The sequence below is a fragment of the Parus major genome, chromosome 12 (genome assembly GCF_001522545.3).
Source record: "Parus major isolate Abel chromosome 12, Parus_major1.1, whole genome shotgun sequence".
Taxonomy (NCBI): Eukaryota; Metazoa; Chordata; class Aves; order Passeriformes; family Paridae; genus Parus; species Parus major.
The window spans coordinates 9,073,210-9,099,783 of record NC_031781.1 but is presented as its reverse complement, the minus strand read 5'-3'; the positions used below and the strand labels follow the sequence as shown (position 1 = coordinate 9,099,783).

General features: G+C 39.8%; 1 protein-coding gene across 1 annotated transcript in view; it reads left to right on the top strand.

The window, feature by feature from the left end:
* Positions 1-20,866, top strand: part of EEFSEC (eukaryotic elongation factor, selenocysteine-tRNA specific) — a 122,542-nt gene extending 101,676 nt beyond the window's left edge. Inside the window, exon 7 of the mRNA XM_015641205.3 lies at positions 17,331-20,866. Within this exon, the coding sequence (XP_015496691.1) occupies positions 17,331-17,515 (185 nt within the window). The 3' untranslated portion in view covers positions 17,516-20,866. The remainder of the gene's footprint in view (positions 1-17,330) is intronic.
* Positions 20,867-26,574: the final 5,708 nt, after the last annotated feature.

Here is a 26,574-nt window from a genome sequence, read left to right as displayed (position 1 = left end):
ATGAATGGTGCAGCCAGTGCACATCACTCCAATGTATACTGGATGATGTTTTGGTGTTTAGGATGATGCAGCACATTATGCGTGCAAACCCTGACACATAAACGCTCACACACTGTGTATGTACATCTTCAGCTTGTGTGGTATGGTGTACACACTCGTGCACGCCCACACACTAAACCTTTGCAGGTCAAAAAAGGGAGGATAAACTTTTGAACCCAGCTGCTTCCAAATTAACTACATGTGCAGGGACCACCAAAGCTGGGGTTACCGTATTCCAGAAAAGTGCCGGACACTGACTCCCACATCTTGTACTGCAGGAGACTGCTTGTTCTTCCCTCAGAGCCTGAGGGATGATGCCTTGGAAACACGCTGTCCTCTTTGCCCTTTCCTTGTCACCAGAAAGGACAGGCAGCAGTTTGGTGACTTCTCCCTTCGTTATGGAAATGGGACTGATACAGTAATCAGGATGCTACATATGGAGCTTTTTAAATTACTGCTCTTCAGTCTTTTGTTAGCCTTCATTATTCCTGAAGATTTTTTCCAAGTCATAAAAATGACATTTTTAATATGCAGAATTTAAAAAAAAAGGCAATATGAAGAATACATTTTTGTCAATAAGCTTTTACCTTTTAAACCAGTTATCTTAGTTTCTGCTCTAGGTATTTTAATTGAAGATTAACTACTGTTAAAGAGTATACAAATTTAGGTAGTATATATTTGAAGTAGTAAAATAGGACTGAATAAAAGCTGGGAATAGGGTGACCTGTCCATTATAATTTTAGATTGCAGAGCACAGACTAACCTTCATTTGAAGTCAGCACTGTTCACTGAGAGACTCTTCTAATGTAAAGGCTTTTTTTCTTTTCTTTTTTTTTTTCTTCAGAGGAAGTTTATTAGAAGTATACTTGTATACTTTAGAGTTGCAAGTTGAGCAGCTCTTACCTGGAATGCTTGTTTTATTTCTGCTCCCTTTTTTAATAAAAAGTTGTTGGGTCAAAGCTGATGCATGCAAGCATGAAACAAAATGCTAAAAATAATTGTTTTATGCTTCTTTTGACTTCTGCTAAAATGACCTTGGTTAGCTTCTTTTTGCCTACTATAGGAAATAAGACTAGTTCATTTCTGCCTTCTGGCTGATAATTTCTCTTGCATCTTGAGCAGCCTTGGGTACTACACAGGTTGTGTAAAATATGGGCATTCAAGGCACGGAGGCTGCTTTTGTTTCAGAGGGAGGGAGTTGAAGAGGCTGCTGCACTCCAAGCCACCTGCCTGGTCTCCTGGGCAAAGTACCTTCCAAAGAGAGAGGCTCATGCCTTCCTCACAGGATCCCATATTTCTTCCAAGAATTCAAGGATAGCTGTCCTCAGGAAAATCTTTTTAAGACTTACCGTTTAAACCTATTTGGAAGGGAGTGCATCTGGTAGGTTTTGTAAACACTCGGATTTTTCTTTCTCCTTAGAGATTTTACTACAAGTTGAATTTTAGCAGCATAAGTATTAATGTAAACTTCCTGTAGATCCATAGCCTTGATGAACTGCATGTAAAACACACATTTATGAACACTTTGATGAGTTCCCTCATCAGTATGCAGGATGAGGGAATGCTGCTGCTTCCATTTTGATTCCTGAAAGCTGCAGTAGCCTAATAAAGCCAGAGCTGGTGCTTGTGCTGGCACATTAACCTGCATGGAGACGTGATTCCCTGCTGGACCATTCCCTTGTGCAGTCCCTGAGGTAGCTCTGCACTGAGATTTTTTTTCTGCACTATATTTTTTTTATTATTTTTTATTATTTTTGTTGTTGGCTTGGTTTGGTTTTTTTGCATGGTTTTTTTTTTTCCCCCCCTCCTCATAAGGAGGAAGGGTTTCTATAACTATAGATTTGCTATAATTCTGCTGCAAAATCAGTAACAGCTGTTGGGATTGTAAATGGCTTCTTGGTTGCCATCATAGAACCTGCAGTTGATCAACTGTGCCCTGAGCAATAACTGGAGTCATCAGGGTTCTAAATAGAGAGCACAGATGGGTATGGGAAGGGACACAGTTTCCTTTTATTGGATGACTTTTCAGATGCTGTGAAGTGCAGAGTTGACTGGAACATTGTCATAATGGGAGGTACATTATGAAGATGTTCGGAGCTACCAGAGAAAATATAATTTGAATATGAATATTTCTTAAATTACCCCCTTTTAAAAATCCAGTATTCTAGGAAAACTCAGTGGGCAAAAGTTACTCCATACTTTCTTTGGGTCACTTTACAAGTTATTTATAATGATAGGCTAAATATGTTCCTGTGTTGTCTTTGAGTAATTTAAGATATCATCAACATTGATATGTTAATACATGGCAAATGTTTAACAATTATTTGTCAAGAAAAATAAGTCTTCATATCTGACAGCTTCTGCTCCTGAAATGGGCTGTATTAGAACCTAAACTTAATGAAATCAATAGTCATCACACAAGATGCTGCCTTTGTGGTTTCGGTAATGGGGCTGATTTATTCTTTTTTGTGTGTTTTGGCTGGTCATATTACATCTTCTGTAATTTAATTTTCCTCTCCTTCAATGCTGCCTTTTACTGCACTCCCTAGAAACACCGTATTTATTTGTGGGGGTTGGATTTTTTTGCAGTGCAGGTCAGAGTGAATTGGTGTGATGGAAATGTGCAGTGGCTCTTCAGTCCAGGTCGTTGCTCCACAGAGCTGGTTTGCTGTTGTAACACCCTGCAATACAAGCTGTGAACCTTTTCCCTTTGGGTCCCCTTGGACACTCAACAACTTTGCTTTGGTAGTGGAAGTCTGGTCCTCTAGGTTGCTGTAATTTGTTCTGTTCCAGCCAGCCACTTGTATCAGAACACTTGTTAATAATTTCTGCATCAGAGCCCTGTGAATTGCCTACATCTTATTTCTAAACAGTGATCAGCACCTGGAAATTTCAGAAAGATAAAGAGAGTCTTTTTGGGTGATGGTTCAGGAAAGTTAATCTCCATCAGCCTAAATATGATCTGCTTCCCTGGACTTGGACAGAGGCTGTACCTGTTTTCTGATATTTTACTTGACTGGGTTTTAGAACAGTCTGTGCCCCAGGAAGAGTGTAATGAGGAAGGAAACCCAGCCCTTGGGTGCTTGCCTAGAAAAATGGAAGTATTGCTGTGGCATGGATAGAGGTATTAAATTATTAATATGTGCTAGGTCTGTGTCACTCTATCTCTGCAGCTTGTGCTATCTCATTTAAAGTTTGACTTTCTGTGCCTGTCCCTTTATAAACATACCACTTCTTATGTTCACCTTGGTTGGTATTGCTGTTTATTTGGAGTCTGAGTACTGTAAAGTAATTATTAGAAAACATTAACTTTCACGTACAAAAGTTTTATTTCTGATCTTTGTATTTACTGAGAAAAAGGATGAAAAGATTAAACTAAGTCCTGGTATTTACGAGAGAAATAGAAATAAATTTTTACTTTTAGAATAATGCTTGTATCAATTTTAAGCATTTTTATTTGTAGAGTGGACTGATGACTTTGCATTTTTGAAATTAACAATATTGAAGAAACTTACAGAGTCTCATTCTGAAAATCTTCCCCCCCTTTTTGATAATCATTGGCTAATTTATTTTTATAAGAACTTTTAAAAATATTGTAGTTAAATAATACAAAGAGAATCAAGTTAAGGCTCAGTAGTATTCAACCAGCATGTGAAAAGCATAGTGTCTTAATTAAAAGAAATGCAGGAAACTTAGTTATTGGAAAGTATTTTTCACTGCTAGAGGATTTGTGGGTGACTAAGAAATTTATAGACTTGAGTTTTTTATTTTTTAAATAAAAGCCAGATACATGTCTTCATCGTTTGGCTTGTTGACTCAATTTACTTGGATGGAATTTTTCAACATTTAAAACAAATTAAAATTCATGAATCATTTGTGCTTAAAGGCACAAGCTTTTATAGATACAGCAGTTAAGACTTAACTGGTTACATGCATAAATACTGTTGGGGATATGTAAATTTTGTATTTGCTCCCTTAAAAAATGCAGATGAAAGTTTAAATTGTTATGCTACAGCTGTGATTACCTGCTATACAATAATTATTGTGCTTGAATAACTGTTTATATTAGTGTTGTATTGTCTCTTTCTCTTGTTCCCTGCAAAAGCAGCGCCTACTTTGCAGGACAGCTGTGAAGAAAACTTTTCACCATAGCAGAAGGCAACAACGTGGTTTGTAAAGCTGTTTTGTGCTGCCTTAGTCACAGTCTGCAATTTCTTGGTACTCAGGTTTTTCAGTTTTGATCTGATGATCCATATTTACTCTTGAACTTGGATTTTGCTGCTCTGTGCTGGTGTGGTGTGACTTTTTCAGGAGGGGAAGGTGTCATTTCAACCCGGGTACCATTGATAATTAGATTAGGATCAGCAGCATTGTTTTATTCTGTGGTAAATGCAGCATGTGAATTTTAAATTGCTTTAATTATTGTGGCCAGTTGATTGCTGGTGTACAGCTAAGCAAGCTTTTCCACAAACATTTTGTAAGTGTGGTAGGTTTTATTGTGAGGTTTTAAACTCTGCTTTCCTGGAATTTGCTTAAAAACGTGACCCAGAGAATGCAGGTGAGCAGTCAGTGGATGTTGACAGAAAATGACAATTGTTCCAGATCAAAATGTCTGTACTCTTTCAAATACTATTTCAAGAATATTTTGAGGATTTTATGTAATTCAGCATTCACTTAGGGAGCTCATTTCTCTGCTGCTGTAGAACCCAGACACCCAGTTGCTGTAGCACAGCTCTGGGCACTGTTGATGTTCAGAGAAGTACCAGCCATGGCTTATGTTTCTCTCTGGACTTCTTTTGCAGAGGACAGGGGGGAGCAAAGTGAGAGGTTTGTGGCTGTACATGAGCAGATGCATATATACTGCCAAAAACTTAAAGCAGGTGAATTAGAACGTACGATTTTTAAGTGAAAAGAAATGTAAAACAGTTGACAAATTGGGAAGCAAAGACAGAGTATACCCTTTTGGATGTTCCTTACTAAGGCTGCTTTGTATAATGTTCATAATTTGTGTGTAGAAGTCCATAATGGGCTTTCTCTGAAAGCTGTGTTTATTTTCTGTAGAAGAAATGTTCTAAAGAGCATTGGAAGCGTTGAGACTGAGTTTTGATGCATGAGCCAGGTAATTAGTGTTTGAACATCCACTACAACTGGAAAACAGTGCCTGGGACAGCAAACCTGTCCAGTATTATCCCTCAAGTGTCCTCTACTCATTGAGTGACCCTTGCTTTTCTCATCAGCCTTCCCTCCTGTTTGACTGAGATCCACCTGTGGATGGGGTTTGACTCTGGGAACCTCACCCAGGAGCATGTGTGTGCCCTGTGGCTGTTTGAGTAGCCCTTTGTGATCGTCACCAGTTTCAGTGCTGGCTCTTGGTCTTGGCAGACTGTGAAAAACACTGGGAGGGGAACGCACTGTGGAACTCTGAAGAATCATTTTAGGGAAGAAATATATGAATAATAAAGGAGAAAGAACTGGCAAACATTTGATTTTGTCCTGGTAAAGCAAAATTATACAAATTTTTAGCAGTGTTTTGTTTTGGTAGAAAGCCATAGAGGAGAAATTTATAGTTTTTTAAAAGACTGAAAACTTCATAGTAACCCAAAATTCTCATGCTGTTTCTTCTCCTCCACCTCCTACATCATTTTATTTCCCTTGTAATAATTAGTTTGAACTTTCCTCTATTTCTCTGGATCAAGTAATTTTCATACAACTTTGGGATTTTTTTATATGCTTTAAATCTTTCTTCTAAATAATGTTTTTTATAAGAAAAAAAAGCCATGAATACATTATAATTTCAATTTTCATGGTGTGTGAAAGATTTCTGCACTAGGTCTTTATTGTTTTTGAAGAATTCATCACCCTAGTTAAGAAGCTTAATGTAAATTAAAGAAGGTATTAAGGAACATTAAGACATCAAAATGTGGAGCGTTCTTTTCCTTTCGATTGCTCCAAATGCAAACAAGTTGAATAAAATGCAATCAAAGGGCCTGTTTGGAGAACATTGAGTGGCTTTACAGCTGTGCTGTAGAGAACCTCTGGTAAGAGCATAATTCAAATAAAAAGGCCTTTCTTTCCTCCTCCTAATTCTCTTTGTTGTGGTGACAACAGAGTACAAGCCCGATAAAAATTTAATCACCTTATCTTTTTAAAGCAAATTGCATATTTGTTTACACACAATATACATAACATGAAAAAGCAAAAGCTGCTATCCAATCCCCCTCCCCTTCTAATCGCCTTAAAGGCCCTTGCCTAGAAGTTTAAAAAAAATATTTAAATGTTCTAGTCTTTATTCTGAAGTCCCATTGTTCAGGATTGCTTTAAAAAGGCAGCCTGGGGGAAGATGAATATCACCAAACTTAAACTCTGGGCCAGTGCTGAGCAGCAGATGCCTGGGATATGGCAGCGGAGTTGGTCCAGCTTAACTGGCTGCTGCGGTGCCTCCTCCACATCAGGAGTCCCAGGCGAGGTGGGAGGATCACAGACGGGCCTGTGGAGTGAGCACTTTGATTTGGAGCTGCTTTGTAATGAACTGCCTTTGATTGTGTGGCAGGTCTGCCAACCTGAACTTCTTCCGCATTGTATGCATTTCTGAGAGGCTGCTCCAGGAGATACTGGGCACTGGTGCGGGTTTTGTTGTTGTTGTTGTTCATCCTCACTGGGATGATGAAGGTTTAGTCCCTTGTGTTGAATGCAGAACATGGTTTTAGTTGTTTCTGCTCACCTTGGTGCACACAACGTGAGCATTGTTGGTTTTATTTACTGTTCAATAATGAGTGTTCAAAAATGAGTGCTGACAAAAACACAATCAAAAGTGCTTTCTGGCCCACTGCTGAGTAGCTCTGGGCTGATAAACTCCCTCACTGGATAGAAATTTAGTGCCAAAGGGATATTCTATGTTTTTTTAAAAACTATAAAAGCTCCTGTGCTTAGTGGTTCCTTCATCTATTTTTACATACCTAACTGTACTCTCCTGGGACATGTTTGAGATATTGTTCCTCTTAATCTGAGAATTGAATCGGGAAGGACTCCCTCAGTAATAAAACTTGTGAAAATCTGTCCTGTACAACACTTTGTCATAGACTCTCCCAAATTCTACTCTCTGTTTATATCTGCATGTTTCCTAGTACTCTGCCAGGAGAGAGAGAACTTAGGAGATGCAGTGATAGTAACTGTGATTTCAAGACACTGTTCTGATTTTGAGTGTTTTGAATGGTCTTTGGTATTTCATGATGACCTGTCTGTAATTCTTCTACTGTTGGATTGTAAGAAGACCTTGCCTATAATCCTAAGCTTCCAACATTTCATTCATATGTATTAATAATTTGATTCCTTATTAGTTCCATGAATTTTTCATAGTTGCTCCTGTTACGCACTGGGCATTTTCCATGCATTCAGTTTTGCTTCAGGGAGCTTGAAGAATGTGTGGACTGAAATCACAGCACCAGTGTGAGTGGAGCCTCTCCCTGTAGGTACGCTGGGAGAGTGAGTACAGCATTTACACATTATTTCAATGGCTGTTGAGTGACCATCAAATGAAAATAGAGTTTTAAAATTGTTGCTATGATAGATCAGCTGCCATAATTGCGACCTTGTTACAGCACTGAAAGACCATGCAGAAATTAATTTGAAAATTTCCTCTAGGCTAGTGGAACAGTGTTGGATTTGAGGCCAGAAATATGATCATAGTGGTTGTCTTTTAGCTCTGACACTTCATCCATTGTATGGTGTGTACACTTAATTTGTGTAGCTTAGACCTAGTGCATGGTGCACTGGAGTCTCCCTAGAACCTGTATTAAGGTTAGTCCCTGCTCACAGAAACACAAAGTTTTGTAGCATACAACTCACAGTTGTGTTCCAAGAGTGCAAGGTAGAAAGTCCTCTGCTCTTAGGGAATTACTCCAAGAAGACTTGGCCAACAAATGGCTGTGGTGCACTGTGCAACAGCAGCTGTCTTGGCCTATAAAAAGGGGTCAGGTTTGGTATCTGAACTGATTTCTGCTGCAGGATTGCCAACTGACCAAGGAATGAAGACCTTAAGTATGTCACTTCATCTCCATGCTGTCATTTGGGGCTGAAGGGGTATATTTTGGAAAACCCACTGTGGGAACTGCAAATATCTTTCTAAAGTGTTTGTGGGCTTGTGTATATTTACTTAAGTAATGAGATGGATGCAGAACAGTGGTGTCATACATGATGGGGATTTGTCAAGTTCAGACATGTCCTGCTGTGTGGCTCCAGATGCGGTCCATTTGTACCTTGTGTTTAATAGTTGCATTTGAAATTTTTCAAAATTAATTTGTCAAATTCTTGAAAAATAAGGTTAAAAAGGTGGATGTATTACGTAAATTTGGGAAATCGGATAATATATCCTGATCATCTTGCTGGAAATTGAGAAATATAAAGCTGAATGAATGGCATACTCAATGCAGTGTGTTATGCTGGGTCCCCTCAGTGTGGGTGACAGGTTTAGGATGAAGAGAGGAGGGGGAAGGGGCAGGCAAGGTAAGCACAGGGAAGCTCACCACTGTTACCTACTCAGTAGCTACAGTGTGGTGCTGGAGTCTGTGCTCCATTTAGCAATATGAAAAATATCAGACTGAAAATCAAGACGCTGACTTCATGTAGAAGGTATGGCAGACTAATTAAAGAAAAAAATGTGTACCAATTGAGCCTATAAAACTCTTCCTGACCTTGAGAAAACTCCCAGAGAGCTGTGGGAAACTCCAATCTGTCCCCTCTGAACTTTTTTGTGTTGTTGTTTAAATATAGTAACTGCTTTTTTAATTAAAAAGAAAAATTAGATGGCATTTCAAATTGTGTCCATGGTGCCTTGGGGACCTATTACAGTACAAATTACCCTCTACTATTTAGTGAGGTCTTGTTTACTATTGTGTGAAGCAAGGGTTACCAGTGTAAGGATGTAGGACAAGAAGGGCCCTTCTTTGAAAGTCTGGCTCTGCACATGAAAGTGACGCCAACAATTGGAAGCAATTTGTGGAATTGTTTGATTATATTAATTATGGCACCAGCAAACAGTGCTTGGGAAACAGTTTTGTTTTCTTGCATTCTTTCTTGATTGCTTGCAGCAAAAGCCAAGATACAAAATGTGCCTTTAAGGACTGCCGGAGAGCGCAGTTCAAGCCATTGTGTGGAATTGGCAGTGAGCTTGAAAGGGTTGTGTCCGGCTTGATGGGAGAGTTTTCCAAATAGAGCTTCGGCCTGAACTTCACCCAGGTCAGCTTCTTAAATTAAAACAGCTTCTGTCTTCCTCATCAAGGAAGATTGGCTCCTCCCCTGCAAAGTAGGAGCTCATCATGAAATCCATGTTATTTCCAGTAGTACCACTTCTTACAATGATGTCTTTCCAAAAGCCTGTATAAACTTAAATTGATACACAAGACTCATTCCTGCTCACCACTGAGCTGCAGCCTTCTCTGATGTGGTACAGGGCAGCTGTTCCCCAATTTATGGGCAGATGTTTTATTTGTTAAGGATTTCTAAGCAGTCTGCCATGTTGAGACTGCAGGAGTAGCACTGCTAATGCAGGCTGGCTGTCACAATAGTGTTTGGTTGGGACATGGGGCAGTCTGCTTCTGCTCAAAGTGGCTGTAAGATTTTTATTTTTTTGTCTTTGTCATTAGACAATTAATTATGAATGTTTTGCATAGATCTCAAACATCATACTGAGGATTTAGCACATTTGGAAGGAAGGAGACTCCTTTCTTGTCTCCTTGGAGGCTGGTTGCTCCCTGGCCAACTTCTTGCTGTAGCCCTATTAATATTCACAAGCAAAGCAAGGTGGTAATAACTGATCTTGTGCTGGCCAGAGAAGAAAAATTACTCCTCTCTGGAGTTTGAAACTTTAGCAGAATATTTGAGAGAGCTGACAAGAGATGTGGGAAAGGTGGTGTGAATTCAAAATAGAATTACTGGAGAATTGTGAAGGGATTTACATAAGTAAAATTCATTGCTTGATCTGTGAAAGTAGTTGAAGCTCAAATCCTGAGCTCCTTAGAGTAACAAGGAAAGGAGTATCCCTTGTTTCTTGAGTGAATCTCTGGTCAACTATTACATTGAAACAGTCTTGGTAATCATATTGTATTTGTTATCGTGGTGATGAACACCTGGGACCAGAGATTGCCTCCTGTAAAGAGAACTTAAATCTTCTGCCTGGAAAAGTTTTATAGATGTTGACACCGATGTCAGGTGGAGAATTTCTGCCTGATCCTGGGCTCCAGTTAGCTCAGGACAGTTTCACCCCTGCTCTTTCTAAAGCACAATATATTCATGATAGGCAGGTGGGATGCCAAGCTAGACAGGATCAGCAGTCTCTAGATGACCCTGCACTGTGTTGCATTCGAGGTCCCTATTATGGTGTTTATGGGTACAGTAACAAAGCACTTTTGTCCTTGGAAGGCTCACAAAGATCTTGTTTTTGCTGATGAGTTTGGGGTTTTTTTTGTCTGGGTTTTTGTTCGGGGATTTTTTGGGGTTTTTCACTGGGATATTGAAGGTGCAAAATTGCATTAATAAAGTCAAAAGGCAGGATTTGGGGTATCTTTAGCAGAGGAGAAGAGAAGCGAAGCAGAGTTGTTAACTGATGTAAGGAGTTGAAGCAGCAGGTTGTTATGTTTTGTTGTTGTTGTCCTTTCTGCCTGATTGCAGAGATAGCTGGAACAGGAGAGGCTGGGCAAATAGATCTTCTCATTTTAGAATTCCTCTGCCTGTTGTTTAAATCAAAACTCCAGAGTGTTACTTTAGGGATGTTACATGAGCTTTTCAAGTTTTTGGGGCGCATAGAAACAGTTTTGTAGAACTGCTGACACATTTCGGGACTAGTTAGAAAACAAGTGTGTGCTTTCTAGTGTATTGTGGGACTCTATTGTGGGACTTATAACACTGGCATATCCATTAAATTTGCTGGAAACCAATGATAAATCTATTACTCTTATTTTAAAGTTGATCAGAACGTGAAACAAATGGGAGTACTGCTCTATTTGCACCTTGTACCCTTCTTTGGACATAGGTAGCTATGATTTTTTAAAGAATGGATGTCTTTTAAGGATGGATAAATATATAAAGTTTTTAATTGTATTGTGCTGAAATACAGGATTCTTGAGTCCTGCAGTAACTGGCAGAAAGTTTCAATTTCCATTCAGTGGTCCATCATTGCAGTAAGCTGAGGGAGAGGCTGGTCTTTGTACACTCTCTGGTGAAGCCCCTCTGCATCAGACTGTGGCATGGATGTCTCCATCTGGGCCTCTAATTATTTCTGATTTTCAGGTTAACCAGCTTTTGTACTCTCTATTAGCAAGAGCTGATGCAGGCACACACTCTCTAACTGTGTAATTAGGGTTCAGGCTCTGAGAGTTCAATTTAAGGAAATCCTGAAATTGTGCAAACCAGCTGGTACGAATAATCCATTGTGAGTGAGGATTATCCCCAACACTTTGCCTCTTTCAAGTTTTGCTCTTTTCTTCCTTCCCTCGGGAGGAAAGAAAAATGGCTGCCTGTCACATTAAAAGGTTACGTTTGCTTCGGATAAAAATTATTTCCAACATCAAATATGCTACTTGTTCTCTGATGTTCAGTCAATTTTTAACATTTGAATGTTGACAGGAATCAAGAAGTTGCATGTAGCTGTATTCTACCTGCAGTGTTTGAAGGAAGTGAATAGGATATTTTGTTTACAAAAGGGAGAAGCAAGTTCAATTTCCCATTGAAACTGCTCACAAATTCCTGGATGGAATGGAAGGTTTGGCAATAGTATCAGCAAGTCAGGAACAGTCTAGCAATTTCTTAATATGTAATGTAGAAAGGAATATTTTGTATTCCCAGGGTAGCTGCTGGTGTAGCCTCAGTATGCCTTTTCCTAACAGCATGGTGAGGATCCTGAGCCAGCACTTTTCCAGCAAACCATGGCAAGTACCAGTGCAGGGTAGGATGAACTTCTAATTTGGGCCTGAAAGCAAAGCTCTCATTAATTGGGAGCATTGAAATCTTTTAACTTGATTTTTTTTTTCCTGTTAAAATTCTTACACTGTAAGAAAACTGTGTAATAATCCATGCAAAAACTTCCATGCTCACCAGCATAGTTAGCAATAGGCTTTTTTTACAAGTGTGCACAAGAGAAGGGAGTTCTGAAGTTCAGCAAAATAAATTATTCTCCCTGGCTGTGCTGGAAAGCATGCCCTGCACCTATATTATTACACCTGTTTTCAATGATGGGTTTATCAGTTGCTTAAAAATTGCTTCTGTTTCTGGCTGGGCTACAAGGTGATACTGTATTATCTTGCTTCTCATCTAAAGTGTCTGGCATTCAGTCCTTAAAATCTTGCATTCAAACACAATGTTTCGTTAGCTTTGAAGGAGACAGGACTATTCCTAAATATTGAAGGGAACAGTGAAAATAGGAAATGGAAATACAGAGATGGGAAAATTGAAAAATTAAGTTGGAAAAGGGGAAGAGAGAGATAAAACTCCTGAAGAGTTGAATAGCGAGTGAGTCAAGGAAGAAGGAGCTGGACTTTTGCTGGAAAGAACAGAGACCACCCTTGGAGACCTTCTGAAGGAGCAGGGAAGCAGAAGGCTAATAAGAAAAAAAAGTCAACAAATCTGACAAGGGATGTTGATAAGGAATGACAGTATTAAGTGAAGGAGGATGTGTAGTGGAGAAGTTAAAAGTGTAAAAGGCAAAGTAGAGTCCAAGGTTACAGGTAATAGATGAAATAAATATTTATATGGGGCAAAAGCACCGAGGTGCTCCTTCACCCTGCTGTTGGGTGAGCAAAAGGAATTAGAGGAGCAGATACTGTGTCAGCTTTCATCCTCCTTCCAGCTGAAGCAGTAGTAAAAACAAAGCAAAAATAAACCTGATTGTGGTGCTGTGTGTGGGTGTTGTGATTTGTGTCTGGGCTGGCATTCCAGGCTGGCTGCTGGGGGGAGCCCGTCCCGGGCCCACCGCTGGATCTGCGGGAGGGCAAAACTTGGGTCTGTGGGAGTAACTTCCCTGGAGGGAGGGAGGGAGGGGGGCTGAACTGATTGTGTATACATAAAATTGGATTTTAACCTGTACACAAGAAGCTGTCCAGAGTTCTCTTGTGGAATTTCCATATGAAGTGGTTAAAATCTGCGTGTTTCTACACAAATTTCTTGTGTGAGCAATTGTAAAATTAAACACTGCCATTCGTTTAACTGTGTAAGATGCTGCAAATCACAAAGCTGATAGCTTTTTATTTGTGAAAATGGTATAAAATACTGCGGTTTTCCTTTATTTTGTGCATGTGAAATTGTTTTTGACTTGGAAAATATTTTTACTGATGTGGTATTGCTTTTCATTTGAATTTGAAAATGCATTTTTTTATTAATATTTTTAAATGGATCAGTTTGGACTTAATCCTTCAGGCTATTCTGAGACAAAGGATATTAAAGAGTCTGTATTTTCATTTGTTAATTATTAACAATAGTTGAAAAGAATGAAGTAGATTACACTGTTTTACAACTAGATTTTCATATCTAACCTCAGTTAGTGGATGCTAAAAGTACATTTTGCATAAGTCCTTGTCTGGGCACTTCTTACAGACGTGGTTTTGATGGGTAGGAATGAATTTGCTAAGCTTTCACATATCTTATATGCTTTTGAGGATGGCCCATTAATAATATTAATACATAGGTATTTTCCATTGTTGTATGCAAGGCATTTTTTAGAACTTTGAAGCTAAAATTTATTTTTTTTTTACACATGGACCTTTTCAATTTAATCCATTAGCAACTTGGCAAAATAAAGTAATTGTCCAACAGGGGAAGAAAAAAAAATCTATTAACATTTGCTACAAATCCGAGTAGTACAGGCAGCACTTAATTAATGGAACAGATTTCTCACTATGTGTTCAAGCTAACACAGCTATTGTTCAGCAGAGATTAGACCCTTAATGTAAGTAAGTTAAACTAGACCTCCATCTAAAAATATCCGTCATTTCAGCTATTAAAGCTCTGATGTCTTCTTCGGTGACAGATATATTTCCCTTCATTTCCTTGGTTTTGTAAAATGTAAAGTATGCATTGTGTGTAATGTGAGAAATCCACAGAGGTAGATGAAACCCTGATTGTGCCTGTCTCTCTCTGCCTGCTCCTTTGTGCTGCTCCCTGTCTCAGAGCCTCCTCAGCCCCGAGACCTGCTGGAACCAGAGCAGAAAAACAGAAAATGCCATTTGTCAGGGTATGATGCCAGCCACCTAATCTGTTTGCAGAATGAGGGCCATGGGATCTGATTAGGTAATTTAGATACCGTGTGAGTTTGATAATACCTGAGCTGCCTTTGGCCGTCAGCCTGTCACTTCACCAGCAGGAACTACCACATTCTGCCATTTTTTCTTTAAACTTACCTGGAATACATGATTTAGCCCAAATAGGTGTTAAGTGCTCCAGGTGAGGTGTACCTTTACTACTTTGTGGAAGGTAGTGATAGGGTGGAGGAGGTGAGATGGCTCAGTTTTAAATACCTTTCCCCAGTGGAGTTCCACATGCAGCGTGGTATTTTCTCTCATAAACAAAATTTTTCAGACATGAGATGCTTTCCTTGAATGCTGCAGATGCTGTGCCAGGTTTCAGTTGTGTTGGGCCATCCAAGCTGAGGTCACTGGTGGGTTTCAAGCTCAGTTCATCCACGGTGGTTATTTCACCCTCGTGGCTGAGACTTTCCTGACTCGCTGCTGCAGCCGAGGGTCTCTTTGGGGTGAGAGGCCAACCAGTGTCGTGTCCCAGTGGGCAAGGGCTTGCAGAGGCAGCCTGGCTTCTTCAGATACCCATAAGGGAAAATTTTGGCTGCAATTTTAATGCCACATCTCCTCCCTTCCTCTCTCCTTTCCGCCAATTAGCATTTTTTGGAAATTAGAGTCTCGCAAAGCCTGCTAACATAAATAAAAGTGTTTTAGGATTTGTTTGTTTTAATTAAAATGTGTCTTTCTGAAAGGATTTAGTTAAACATCTTTCTTAAACAGTGCTGTGCCAGTAACAGCAACATTTGTAATAGTGATAAGACCCAGAAAGGGAAACCAACTAGAAAGCAAAATGAAATGTTTCTTTGTCCAAAAAATAAATGGTCATCTTAGAAAAGCGGAGGAAAGCCTGTGCAGGGATAGTTACAATTAGTTACAAAACAGTCGAAAACATAAAGTATTAAGTATTAAATAAATTCTGCAAATGTAGTGAGTGGGGCTGTGTGAGGTCACTCTTCTGCTGTTTTTGTTTTTCCCTTTTTTGACTGTTGCTTTTTTTTTTCTAGCAGCACCCATGACATTCTCAGAGCTTTCCAAATGGGAAATATTTGCTTTCCATGTAGTGATAAATTATTTTCATAGTGAAGATGGAGTGATTGTAAGGCTAATGATATTAATGGGATTTATATGAAAGCATCCAATTAAAAAACCAAAACAGCTGCATCAAACATGACTCTACAATGTAATAAAATCATATAATAAATATGTGGTCCTGCCAAACCATATTACCTAGTTTGATTAATTGAACCTTACATGTGCAAAGATACTCATTATCAGACTTCTCAGCCATCAAGGAAGAACAGTCTCAATTATTTTCACAATGAAATAATCATTGCTTTTTTGTGTCCTGCCATCTGGAAAACAGAGAAAACAGCAGCTGGCATGACTCTGAAATGCATGATCTTGCAGAACTGTGCAAAGTTGATTCTGTTTGATGCTGGACTCCTGCAGCCTTGGTGTGGGCTGTAATTTATTAATTTATTTAGTTATATAAAAAACATATTGCTTTTCTCCTCTATTGGACCCTTGCACTTTTTGGTGGGTTTTTTTGGGTTGGTTTTTTGGTTTTTTTTTGTTGGTTGGGGTTTTTATGGGGGTTTTGTTTTGGGTTTTTTTTTCCAAAACAAAGACTCCTCTCTCTGTGAAAGTCTCGCAACTGCAGGGCCTTAGGGATGGTTTACAGGCTCTGGTTGTGAAATGGCAAATGGGCAGTTTCCTGGTTTTGCTCCAACACTTGCCCATTTCCTCCCTTCCCCTGGCCATGCTGGGAATGCTGCTGCAGAGGTTTGCTCTGGCCCAGGTGGGTGAGGAGGTGGCTCTGGGGCTGTGTCCCCCTGCCATCAGCTGTGTCCTGCGTGTGTCTGTGCTGGAGCAGCTCACCTGTGCCTGCAGACCTCCTGTCTCCAGTAAATCATAAGCATCTCAATCTTTTTGTCAGGCTGTGATATGAGAATCCGCATCTGAATTTCAGTATTAAGAGAGAGAAGCTGATTAAGTGTTTGCGATAAGGTTATATGACACCACAGGTTAAAAATACCTGAACTGATCTTGGCCCACTGCCTGAAAAACACATTGCAGCATATTCAGGTGGCATTGAAAAAGCTTCTGAGGAGTTTGTTGTCTTCTGCTTTATGCAAGTGCTTCTTCAGGAGTGGTCTTCTAGGAGTCTCTTGTTTTACAGCATTTATTCGTACTTTCCTAGCTTGCATTTCTTATCTAAAATGTTACTGGTGTGTTGAGTTAGAATTAAAAATAAAGGTGTAATAAACCCTGGCAGCTTAGGAAGAAAAGGACAAATAATTTTGTTTGTCACAAATATCTGGAGAAACAAAATACTATGCAGCTTAATTCTAGTGCCCCTAAGCAATAAGCAGTGCAAGTTGAAATCCCTAACAAATACTTTTTCGTAACAAAATAAAAACAAAAACCCAACAAGCAAAAACAGACACAAAACCTGTATAATTTATAGTGTGCAAGTTATAAAAAAAGCAGTGTGCTTCTGGTAAATCCAGAAAATAGACTTAATGAAATTCAAGAGTCTTCTGAGTCTTGTGACTCTCTATAATTTTAGGGTCTTACTAGGTCCTTTTTATTCATGACTTATATTTTTATAAATATTCTTAGTGATGACAAGAAACTTTGGGTATGTATCTTAAATAATACAAAAGGTCTGCCAAGTAAAAAGACCAGGGAAGCTGGTCTGGCTTGTTTAAATTCTTTCCTGTGTTTAATACTTTAAAAGCTGCAGATGAACACTGAAGGATTCAGGATACTGCACTGAATTTGTGGTATCACTGTTGTGAACTTTGTTACATTTAAAGACTTTTCTTATTTTCTATGTAAATTACCATATTGCAGGAGTCTTACACAGAAACGTGATTTCCCTAATGCATTTGATTTACTTTCTTATTTCCTTTGGTTGATTTCAGAGGAAAACATGCCTGCTCATTTTTTCTAGTTCTCTGAAATGTGATGTTGAGTGTGTTATTTATGTGTGTTCTTGTTCCTTTACAGATGGGCTGAAGCCAGATACCAAGATGCTGCTAACTGCTGCCTCCAAGAAGAAATCTAAGGGAGGGAAGGGGGATGTGACCAAAGAGGATGAAAGCAGCAAGAATGATTCAGCCCAACCTGTTACTATCTCTCTTATCTTTAAAAGATATGTTTTTGACACACAGAAGAAAATGATTCAATCGTGAGGAAGCAAGAGAGGCCTCTGATTACACCTCAGAGTCCAGACCCTGAAATGCATTGAGTGGGAATGTGTTTCCTGTCCAAACACATTAGACCTGTTACTTCCTCACAAACAGAACCTGGAAGCTTGTGCTGACTGTGCTCACTTCCAAAATCTCTGCAATCTCATATTGTTCTGTTCAGATTTGCTTGTTTTGTCATCTCTGTGATGTGCATCTTTATGCCATCTCAGAATTTCACCTGCCAGATGAACACACTTGGGTGTACATTCTAATTGCACTGTTTTCCTGGGTAATTGTGTTAAAGTTTCTCTTGATTTAAAAGTTTGCCACCAGTATTAATCTAAATCAAGTCAAGATGTGAATTTCATATGACCCACAAAGTGAAGCTGATTATTCTAGGCTTTACTTCCTTGAGCAAAGTGGGAGACAGAAAGCACACTATTTAATAGGTGAAACCTAAAATGGATGTTTCACATTCCTTCAGTTGGAACTTTGTAAGATGCTATCTGAGAGATGGTATGGATGTTTTTTATAAATATGATTTGTATCTAGAAATGTTTTTCATATTAAACATAATGATCTGTGCAGCTGAGAGTCTTATTTGTTTGCTGTTCCAAAGGTTCAAAATTTATCTTCAGTAACATTTTATGTAACTTTTCTGATTTTCCTGCCTGTTCTGCAATGAATCCTATTCCAAAACTCTTTTCTTTTTCTTTTTCCTTTTTTTTTTTGTTTTTGGTTTGGTTTGGGTTTTTTTTGTAACCAAAATGCCTTTAGTGTGTGAAAGAAAAAGTTGCCTCTGGAAATAGTCAAGGGCTTTGTTTCATTAAAATAATGATAGAAGATTGCTGCATAAGCCTTGTAAAATGAGTGTCTCCAAGACGCTTTAGAAACCATTAGTTTTTAATAGGGATTTCATGGCTGCTTTAGCTCTTTCTCTCAATTTCATAAAAAGGAAAGCACTGGTAATATCCCTACCTTGTTGCATACAAAGTATAGGACACCTTGACATGAAAACGAACGGCAGTTCCACAGATACGAAAGCTGCAGTCTGGAACAAAAATGGGGCTTGGCAGCATGGCAAATGTCAGTTCCCACCTTTTGAACAAAAAGAGAGAGTACCTGCTTGTTGATGCTGAATAGCAGCCTCTGACCCATTGGCTGAAGTCAGCTATAGATGGTGACCATATATATAATGTAAATGCATTAGTTGCACATGGAGGTAAATAATTGCCACATTCATTCTTATTAATTATATTATTATATCCCTTGATAGGTAGGAGTCCATCATGTTAACATGATCCTGATTTTTTTGGTCTTTTAATTTCTAGGTAGCCAAAGTGGCTACAAATGGCAGAGCTATCGGCTACTGAGAGGATATTTACAGCTGGACAGTTGTGAGACAGGGCAAACCTGTCTAAACTAGGCTGATGGGCCCCCTTTAAATCAGAACAGAATTAGTGCTTTATGTAATAATCCCAAACAGTTTCTGCTGAGTGAGTCCCAGCAAAGCTTTAGCACATCCCTTAAGATTATGGGGTATGCTTTCAGTGTGATCCCAGAGGAATTAGGCAGGCAACTTCAGCTATTGGCTTAACGTAACTTGTGCTGCCAGCCTTGCTGCTAAATGTGTCCTCCTGTAATGGAAAAAATGCATTTCACACCCCTGTCACCTTTCCTTCCCCATTTCTCTCTTCCTCCCAAACACCCCCAAAAGCAGTCTTTGGAAAGAATATTCATAATGTTATCTTTCTTTTAAGCCTTTATCAAATCCTGTTTTGTACTCTGCACTGTTATATCTGCCTAAGATACTGCAGTAATAGAACACAGAGAAACAGATCACATTGAAGGAACAGTGTTACTATCATCCCAAGTTAGTGTAAGAATTATGGGTATAGAAAAAGCTAATTAAATACTGCTAATTATTAAGGAACTAATACTTGTATCTGTATAGTTCTAGTGTCCTTGCCAAATTTTAAATGGGTTGCTAATTTGGAGTATTGGAAAGAAAAGGGGAGTGATCAGGAAAGGTGTTTCCAGAGTTGTTATCCTTGCACTCACAGGGTTTTGTCTTTCTTATTTCTAAGACACTTTTGAGTAGTTCTGGAGAGGAGGTTGTCAGTGTAAATGGGGGTTATGTATTTTTACAAAAGCCTATCTGATGAATGTTTTCTCCCCCACACCATGGATTGCCCTTAACAGGATCAGTGAGTCTGTTGTTACGGAACTTGATCCCTTTGAAAACTCATTAACCCTGAACACTTAGATTTGCAGCCCTCTGCTTGGCTGAAAGGACTCCTAGTGCACGGAGTCCAGTGGTTTATTTGCTTGGGGTACTCCAAGGGAGTGAGCAGCAGTAATTCCAGAGCTGGACCTACATCCCTTTCTCATCCAGTCTCTTGTAAACATATTTTTTAAATCTTCCTATCTTTGATTTCATTTCCAGACTGGCATACTTAACTTGGCATTTTTCTTCTGTCTTCTCAGTCTGAGACCTGATCTCCTCCTCGGTGCTCCCATTTCCTTCTTTGCTCATTGCTTCTCCTTGCTGTGGCTCTGCTCTTGCCCTGGAGATCCGTGGCAGGGCTCCCACGATGGTTGCTGGGAGCCCGGTGAGGTGGGGAGGGCTCTTGGCCTGCAGCTCATCCCAGTTCCTGTGTGCACTGAGGGGCTGCCTCTCTTCAGGCTTTGACCCTGGGCAGCTGTGATGGACCCACAGGAGAAGGCTGTGGCCTTCACCTGCCACCCCACCCTGTCCTCGAGCCTTGGAATCCGCTGTGGAAAGCCCCTGTCACAAAGCCTCATCCTGCTCCTGTTGCAGAGGTTTGTGTAGGATACACAGCTGGGGAGTGATCTGTTGAAGACTGGGGTTTGGTTTTGTGTTTCTCCCAATGTAGAATTCCAAAGGGAGAACTTAAAGTGTGCCCAAGAACTTTGATTATAATGTGCTATTACTGCAGATCTCTGGCTGCTGTCCTGAGGCTGTTGGATACACATTCAAAAAAGGGTGAAATGGTGGAACAAAATGATTATGGGAAAATCAAAGCTTTTAGAGACATTTGTAGGATGAACAGATGTTCAAACATTCTTTTATTTGGTTTCCAGACAGACGTAGAGACTTTCCTTTCATCCTCATAATCAGTGCATTATGCTGTAATTTGTAAAAATGGCATTAAAAAAATATTAACAGGGTCACATTGTGATCTACTGACTCTGTGTCATTAAGCCGTGAAGTTAAGAACAGCAACGGGGAACATGGGTTAAATGCTGCAGAATGTACTGTACTAGCATATATTGTCAGACTGTATTATAATGAATGGAAATGGAATAAAGATGTAAGGAGATTTTTTAATACTTTTAAGGTTGTCAGTGTTGCAAAACTAAAAATTATTACGGCTGTGCAGATGTTTGGTGAGTAATACATCTTCGGGTGGTGGGGAGAGTAGCAGGGAGAAAAGCTTCGTTTTTACAAGCCTGTTTTCTACTTTTCCTTGGAATTTGTTTAGGGACTGCAGTCTGGCTTGTGATCATGCCAGAGGTCTGGAGCCAGGAGGGTCAAAGCTGTGCTCATGGTAGCAAGGATGCAGTAGGTGGCATCCTTTGCCTGGAATCAAAGCTGAGTCTCCCCACCTAAAAAGGGGGTTTTCACTGGAGCTGAGACAGAAGGGTTTGCATCAGGCTTGCAACTCAGCTCTTAAAGAACAGCTTCTATTGAAAACTACAATGCATTTAATGTCTGAGACAGAGCCATCTACTCCAATCTGTTGACCAAAGCCTGAGGCACTCGTGTCCTTTCTGTGTTTGTTTCTGGCTAATGCTGAAAATAACTCTCTTAAATAACATTAATAGTAATACTTGTAACTGTATTAGTTGGTTGCAAGTAACTGACTGGAAAAGTGAGCCACCTGCACCAGGGGAGTTCTTGATGTGTACAAGGCATCTCTTTCTGGGCAATAGCACTTTCTTTGCCTGTTGGACCCTGCAGTTGAACAGCCACGGGGTGGTAAAACGAAATGAGACCCTCTCACAGCTCATGGGGAGCTGCAGTGCTGAAGCCACAGTCCACCCCAGCACTGTTTGCCTCTCGCTGCTGGGAGAGCAGCTCTGTGTTTACATCTGCAAAGTGCTCTGGGATCTTGTGAAATGAAGGATGAAAGGCTGCAGAGGAATGCCACCTTATTAGCAGTTTCAAAACCCCTTCATGTTTCCCTTTCAGTATAATATTCACAGTGAGCTGGAAAGCTCTTAATTTACAAACACATCGAGTTTTAAACAAACTTGTTGAGGATATAAATAGAATTATTTTAAGTAGAGCCTAGCACTGGGAGCTAACCTGCCAAGCCTGGCAGAAGGGGAAGGACTGAATGGCTTCAATCTGTGGTAAGGCCAGTTTTGCTAGATGGTGGGCACCCAGAAGGAATCCAGAAGGGCTTGGGGTGCCTGAGTTTAAGCAAGATACTGTCAGTCTTCTGGGACTCCCCACAAATTCTCCTGCTGTTCTGTGCAAAAACAAGTTAAAAACATCAGTTCACACTGTTGACAATATATAAGGAGAAAGAGTACAGTGGATCTGCTTATTTCCCACTGTCAACGCCAGAATTTGGAGTCTTTCTCACATCTCCTGCTGTGCAGGCTGTGCTAGTTGAGGTTCCAGTTGCTGGGTTTCCATTCCTCAGTACAATGTTACAGTTCTTTATTTTCATTTGTGTGTGTGATACGAGTGCTTTTGCAAGATGGTGTCATCGGTCTGCAGGACTCGGATCATCCGCTTTCCCCTCAAGGTGACTGTCAAAGGTGAGTCCTCTATGGGGCATCTTAGCCACACATTTCTGATATGCATTTGTATACTTTTTCTAGTAAAGGACAGGAGAGAGAACCTATCAAATTCTTATCTTTTTGTATTTCACAGTTAGCTTTGAAAGGAACTCATCGAACAAAATCAGAAAATACTGCAAGATCTTTGGTAAATCTCAACCCTGCACTGCTTTACAAGGCACGTTCTTAAAAACGAGATTGTCATTTTGACTATTGAGTCCTTGCCAGTCCTGCCTGTTCTAGTTCATATTTCTTAACCAAAAGGTAATTTGAGGTCTGGATCCAGTGCTGCTAAACTGACAACCCCGGCAGTGAATGAGGTGCCTGCTAACACCCTTGCACTGGCATTTTGGCTAAAGTGATCTGGTTACTTTTCATTCTTTAAGAAAACTAGGCTGTTCATTAGCTCTAGCATGTTCTGTTTAGATCAATTTCTTCTCCTTTGAGTGGAAATCATGCAGTCTTCTTGTGTTTTGGTTGATCATTCTGAGATTTCTCAGGGGCCTCATTCATGTCAATCAGAGAGACTCCATCCTTTTTGGACCACAAAATTGCTTTTATTAGGCTGTATGTGGCCCCCATTCATATACATAGAAGCCAGTTCTTTTATACTATTTTCTGTGAAAACTGATATTTTAGTGCCTATAACTTCAGTCTGACAGTTAGGGGTGAACCGTGCCCTCGTGGTGAATTCATTCCCAAAACAGCATTCCATAAGGACAAGCTGAAACTTAGACCCCACACAGAGATGTTGCCTAAATTTCTTTGTTTTTGCTAAGTGATCCATTGTCTAGGTTATTATTGTCTAGGTTTCTTTCTTAAGCCTCACTTCAACCAAAGCTGCCTTGAACTCTGCACTCTCTGAGAACATAGTTTTGTTACCTGGAAAGATCAAGGTCTTTCAGAAGCTTTCCTAGACACTGTTAAGTTACTGAAATATTATCTACATTGGTGCCCACCTCTGTTAAATGGATGTGGGAATTTTTCTTCTGCAGAGTGCTGGTCATGCTGTCTGTGAGGACAGTAGAAATGCAGGTGGGGTATTTAGTTACTTATTGTGCAGGAATAACTAAAATTATTTCCCCTCAAAAATCAGGCATCTGAGATGTGCGTTCTCTTACGCACATCTTACTTGTTCTGTCTTTATATGAACTAAGGTAGGTTTCAATTGCTGATGAATGTGGAAGGGAAAAGGAAGGCATGATGTCGTGTCATCTTGCCTTTTAGTTGTTGGGGAGCTCTGGCAAGAGAAGCATTTTGTTCTGGGAGAAATGCAAATCACTTTATACCTCAGTGTTGGGGGGGTGGTTTGTGTTGTTTTTAACGGTGAAGATTGATCTGTGCTCACAACCCCACTGGGTGAGTGGACAGTTTGGTCTCCATCCAGTTCTAAATTGAGCTGTAAATCTCATTTGCCATCTGACAAAGCATGGCATGACTGGGCAGTTTCAGACAGAGGTCTGGAATTAGAACAGTGGAAGAACACAGAGGTTTGCCAGATTGGAATGAAAATAGAACAAGCAGGAACACAAAACTCAATGAGAGGCATAGGTTTAGGCTGAAATGTGTTTGTAGAGACCTTGAACTGCTGTGATAATGGTACCTGAGCACATTTATTTAGTAATTCTGTTGTTAGGTTCATTGCTGTTTAAGCATCACAGTTTAACATATACAGTTTCTTTTAAAGCTGAAGTTGCTATTAGATCAGTATTGAGAAAAGCTGTTACAAAGTATTTTGATGTCTCAGTACGAAGTGCTGACAGTATTTGACGATTTTTGCCTTTCATATATGATGCATTTCAAAACCACATCATTATGTACAGCTTGCCCTCACTTAGGTGTTTGTGCAGTGAATTGATGCCCAACTGATGGGTGCAAAAATGGGAGAATTAATTTGGTCAGTTGTCCACTGCCACGTGTGGGATATCACAGGGGTGGACCTGAGTCTTCTGACCTGCTGCTTCTCTTCCCACCTTTCCCTTGCTGCCAGGTGAAGGGCACTGATGAATCTGCTGTTGCCAGCCTTGAGGGTAGTTAGTCTAGACTCCTCAGAACACTTCTTTCCTGCGACAAAAGTAAGAGGAAATCTGTCATAGCTTTATCTTTCAGTCAGGCAATGCAGACAGAGTTTGTCCATATGGTCCATATTCATTTTCATCCATCTTCCAAAGGAAGGTGCTTAAATGGATTTTAATCCACCAATGGATTGCCATACACCCTACCATAGAAGGCTCATGTAGGAATTGGTACTTGTGTCCCACTACTAAAACAGGCAGAAGTGAACTTGTGGTAACTTTGTCCACAATTATTTGCTTAAAACACTAACATTACAGTCATCTATGAAAGAGCAGCAAAGACCACCTTCAATTTGTACATAAGACTTGCTAATTTGCAACATTAGTTTTGCTGGTTAGTGTGGGACGGTTTTTTCCCCCTTAATTAGAAATTTTAATTAGAGCATGCTGTGTATTAAGATGTTAAAGCTTTGACTGGCAGTTTGGAATTGCAGAAGGATCAGCTCTCTCTGTAGGGTTGCAGCACAACAGGGATTAGCTCGCACCCTCCTGCCTGCAGGTGTGTTTTGCTTCTTGAGTCGGATCATCAGGAAATGTTCCTCAAGGTAGGAAGCATTCATCTTCCTGATCAGACCTCATCTGTTCCAAGGAACCTGAGCTTAGGGAAGAGCTGCAGATTCCCAGATCATACACAAGGTGTAAGGACAAAATCTCAAACCTGAATGACAAATAGGTCAATTGTTGGAGTGTTTCACCACAGCACCTTTGTGCACTTAACTCCACTTGTGCTGCTGCCAGAGCAGGAAGGTTCCTGTCTTTGGAGATCAGTTGCTATGCTGGCCCTTCTGCAGCTCCAATTTTCAGTCCTGTAACGTAGAATAGCTGCCTGAAGAGATTTCCCCATCCCTGCTCTGGGCTGTCTGTAACACACCATGCATAGCGAGTTGCTGGGTGTGAGGGAGCCTTGTGGGCTGATGTATTTGGAGTTGCTCAAGTTCCCTTACCTCATTTTTCTTCTCTCCTGTTTTAAAGCAGATTCAAGGGGAGATAGGATAGATTTTTAAACATTAGCATTTAATGTTTCCAGCATCACACTCCTGGAAAGTTCAAAAACTTCTGCCATGGATAATTATGGAATAACCTACATAAGGGAACTGTTTCCTGAGTCTCCTCACAACTGGTGGATATCTTGTGTCCTTTGAGCCTGAAAATTCGTATTTTTGTTCTGTCTAGAGTAAGTGTGGGTTTTTCTGTTAGTCAGATAAATACACAATCATTTAAAAACTGCTGAAATGCATTTTCCAAGATATCTTGTGGCACTCTAACCCACACGCTAATTATGGTACTGCAATTATAATTTGCTATTTTGAGTTGATTTCATGATCTGCTGGAACAGAAGTCATGATTTCCCTTATTTCTTGCTGTTAGTTTGTTTATCAGATGTCATCTGTCTCCAAAAGTGCAAATCTTTGCAACCTCTGCTGGTATAGAAAACTATCCTTGCTTCTAATGGTTTTAGTCAATCAATATGCTCTTCCAAATGAAAACTGCTAAGTAGCATTTTAATAATTTCAGTATTATCTGTCCCTTTTAAGCATCATCCCACAGAGTCCTGCTCTGCATGTCCCTGTTCATTTCTATTGAGTGTTCACATTGGTGCCCAAATCTTTCATCATGGGTTCTTCTGTTAATGTATCCACATAGTTCAATTTATATGTTGTTGATGGTTAACTTTCACTTGTTAATACGCAAGTTCAGCTTGTCTTTGGTGGTACTTAAGTTCTTCCTCCTCTTCCTGCCAGCTAAATTAACCTTCTGCTATTTGCAAATCTTGTCCAGTTCTTCCCATCCTGGAGGGTCACTAGTTAAGCAACACTGAGTTAGTGTGGACTTTTTTAGCACTTGTTTGATCTTTCATTTGTTTAAAACCAGATTCTTACTTCTGTCTTTGGTAATGGAATGGTTTATGAATGTGTGTCAGTATAGTAGAGGTATCCAGTTTTCTTTGGATATTTTTGGAGCTTAGTGAATGACATTGGTCAGGATGATTGGCCAGCCTGGTTTTGATTGATGCCTCATGCTTCTATCTGGCATTGAAGTAAACTGACACTGGTCTGTAACCCCTTCTAAGTTCTGTTTTAAAGAACTTTTAAGGAACTCTGGTAATTGACTGTAGTTAAGACATATATATTTGTAAGTGTGTAACTAATTTTAAAATGCTGTCAATAATCA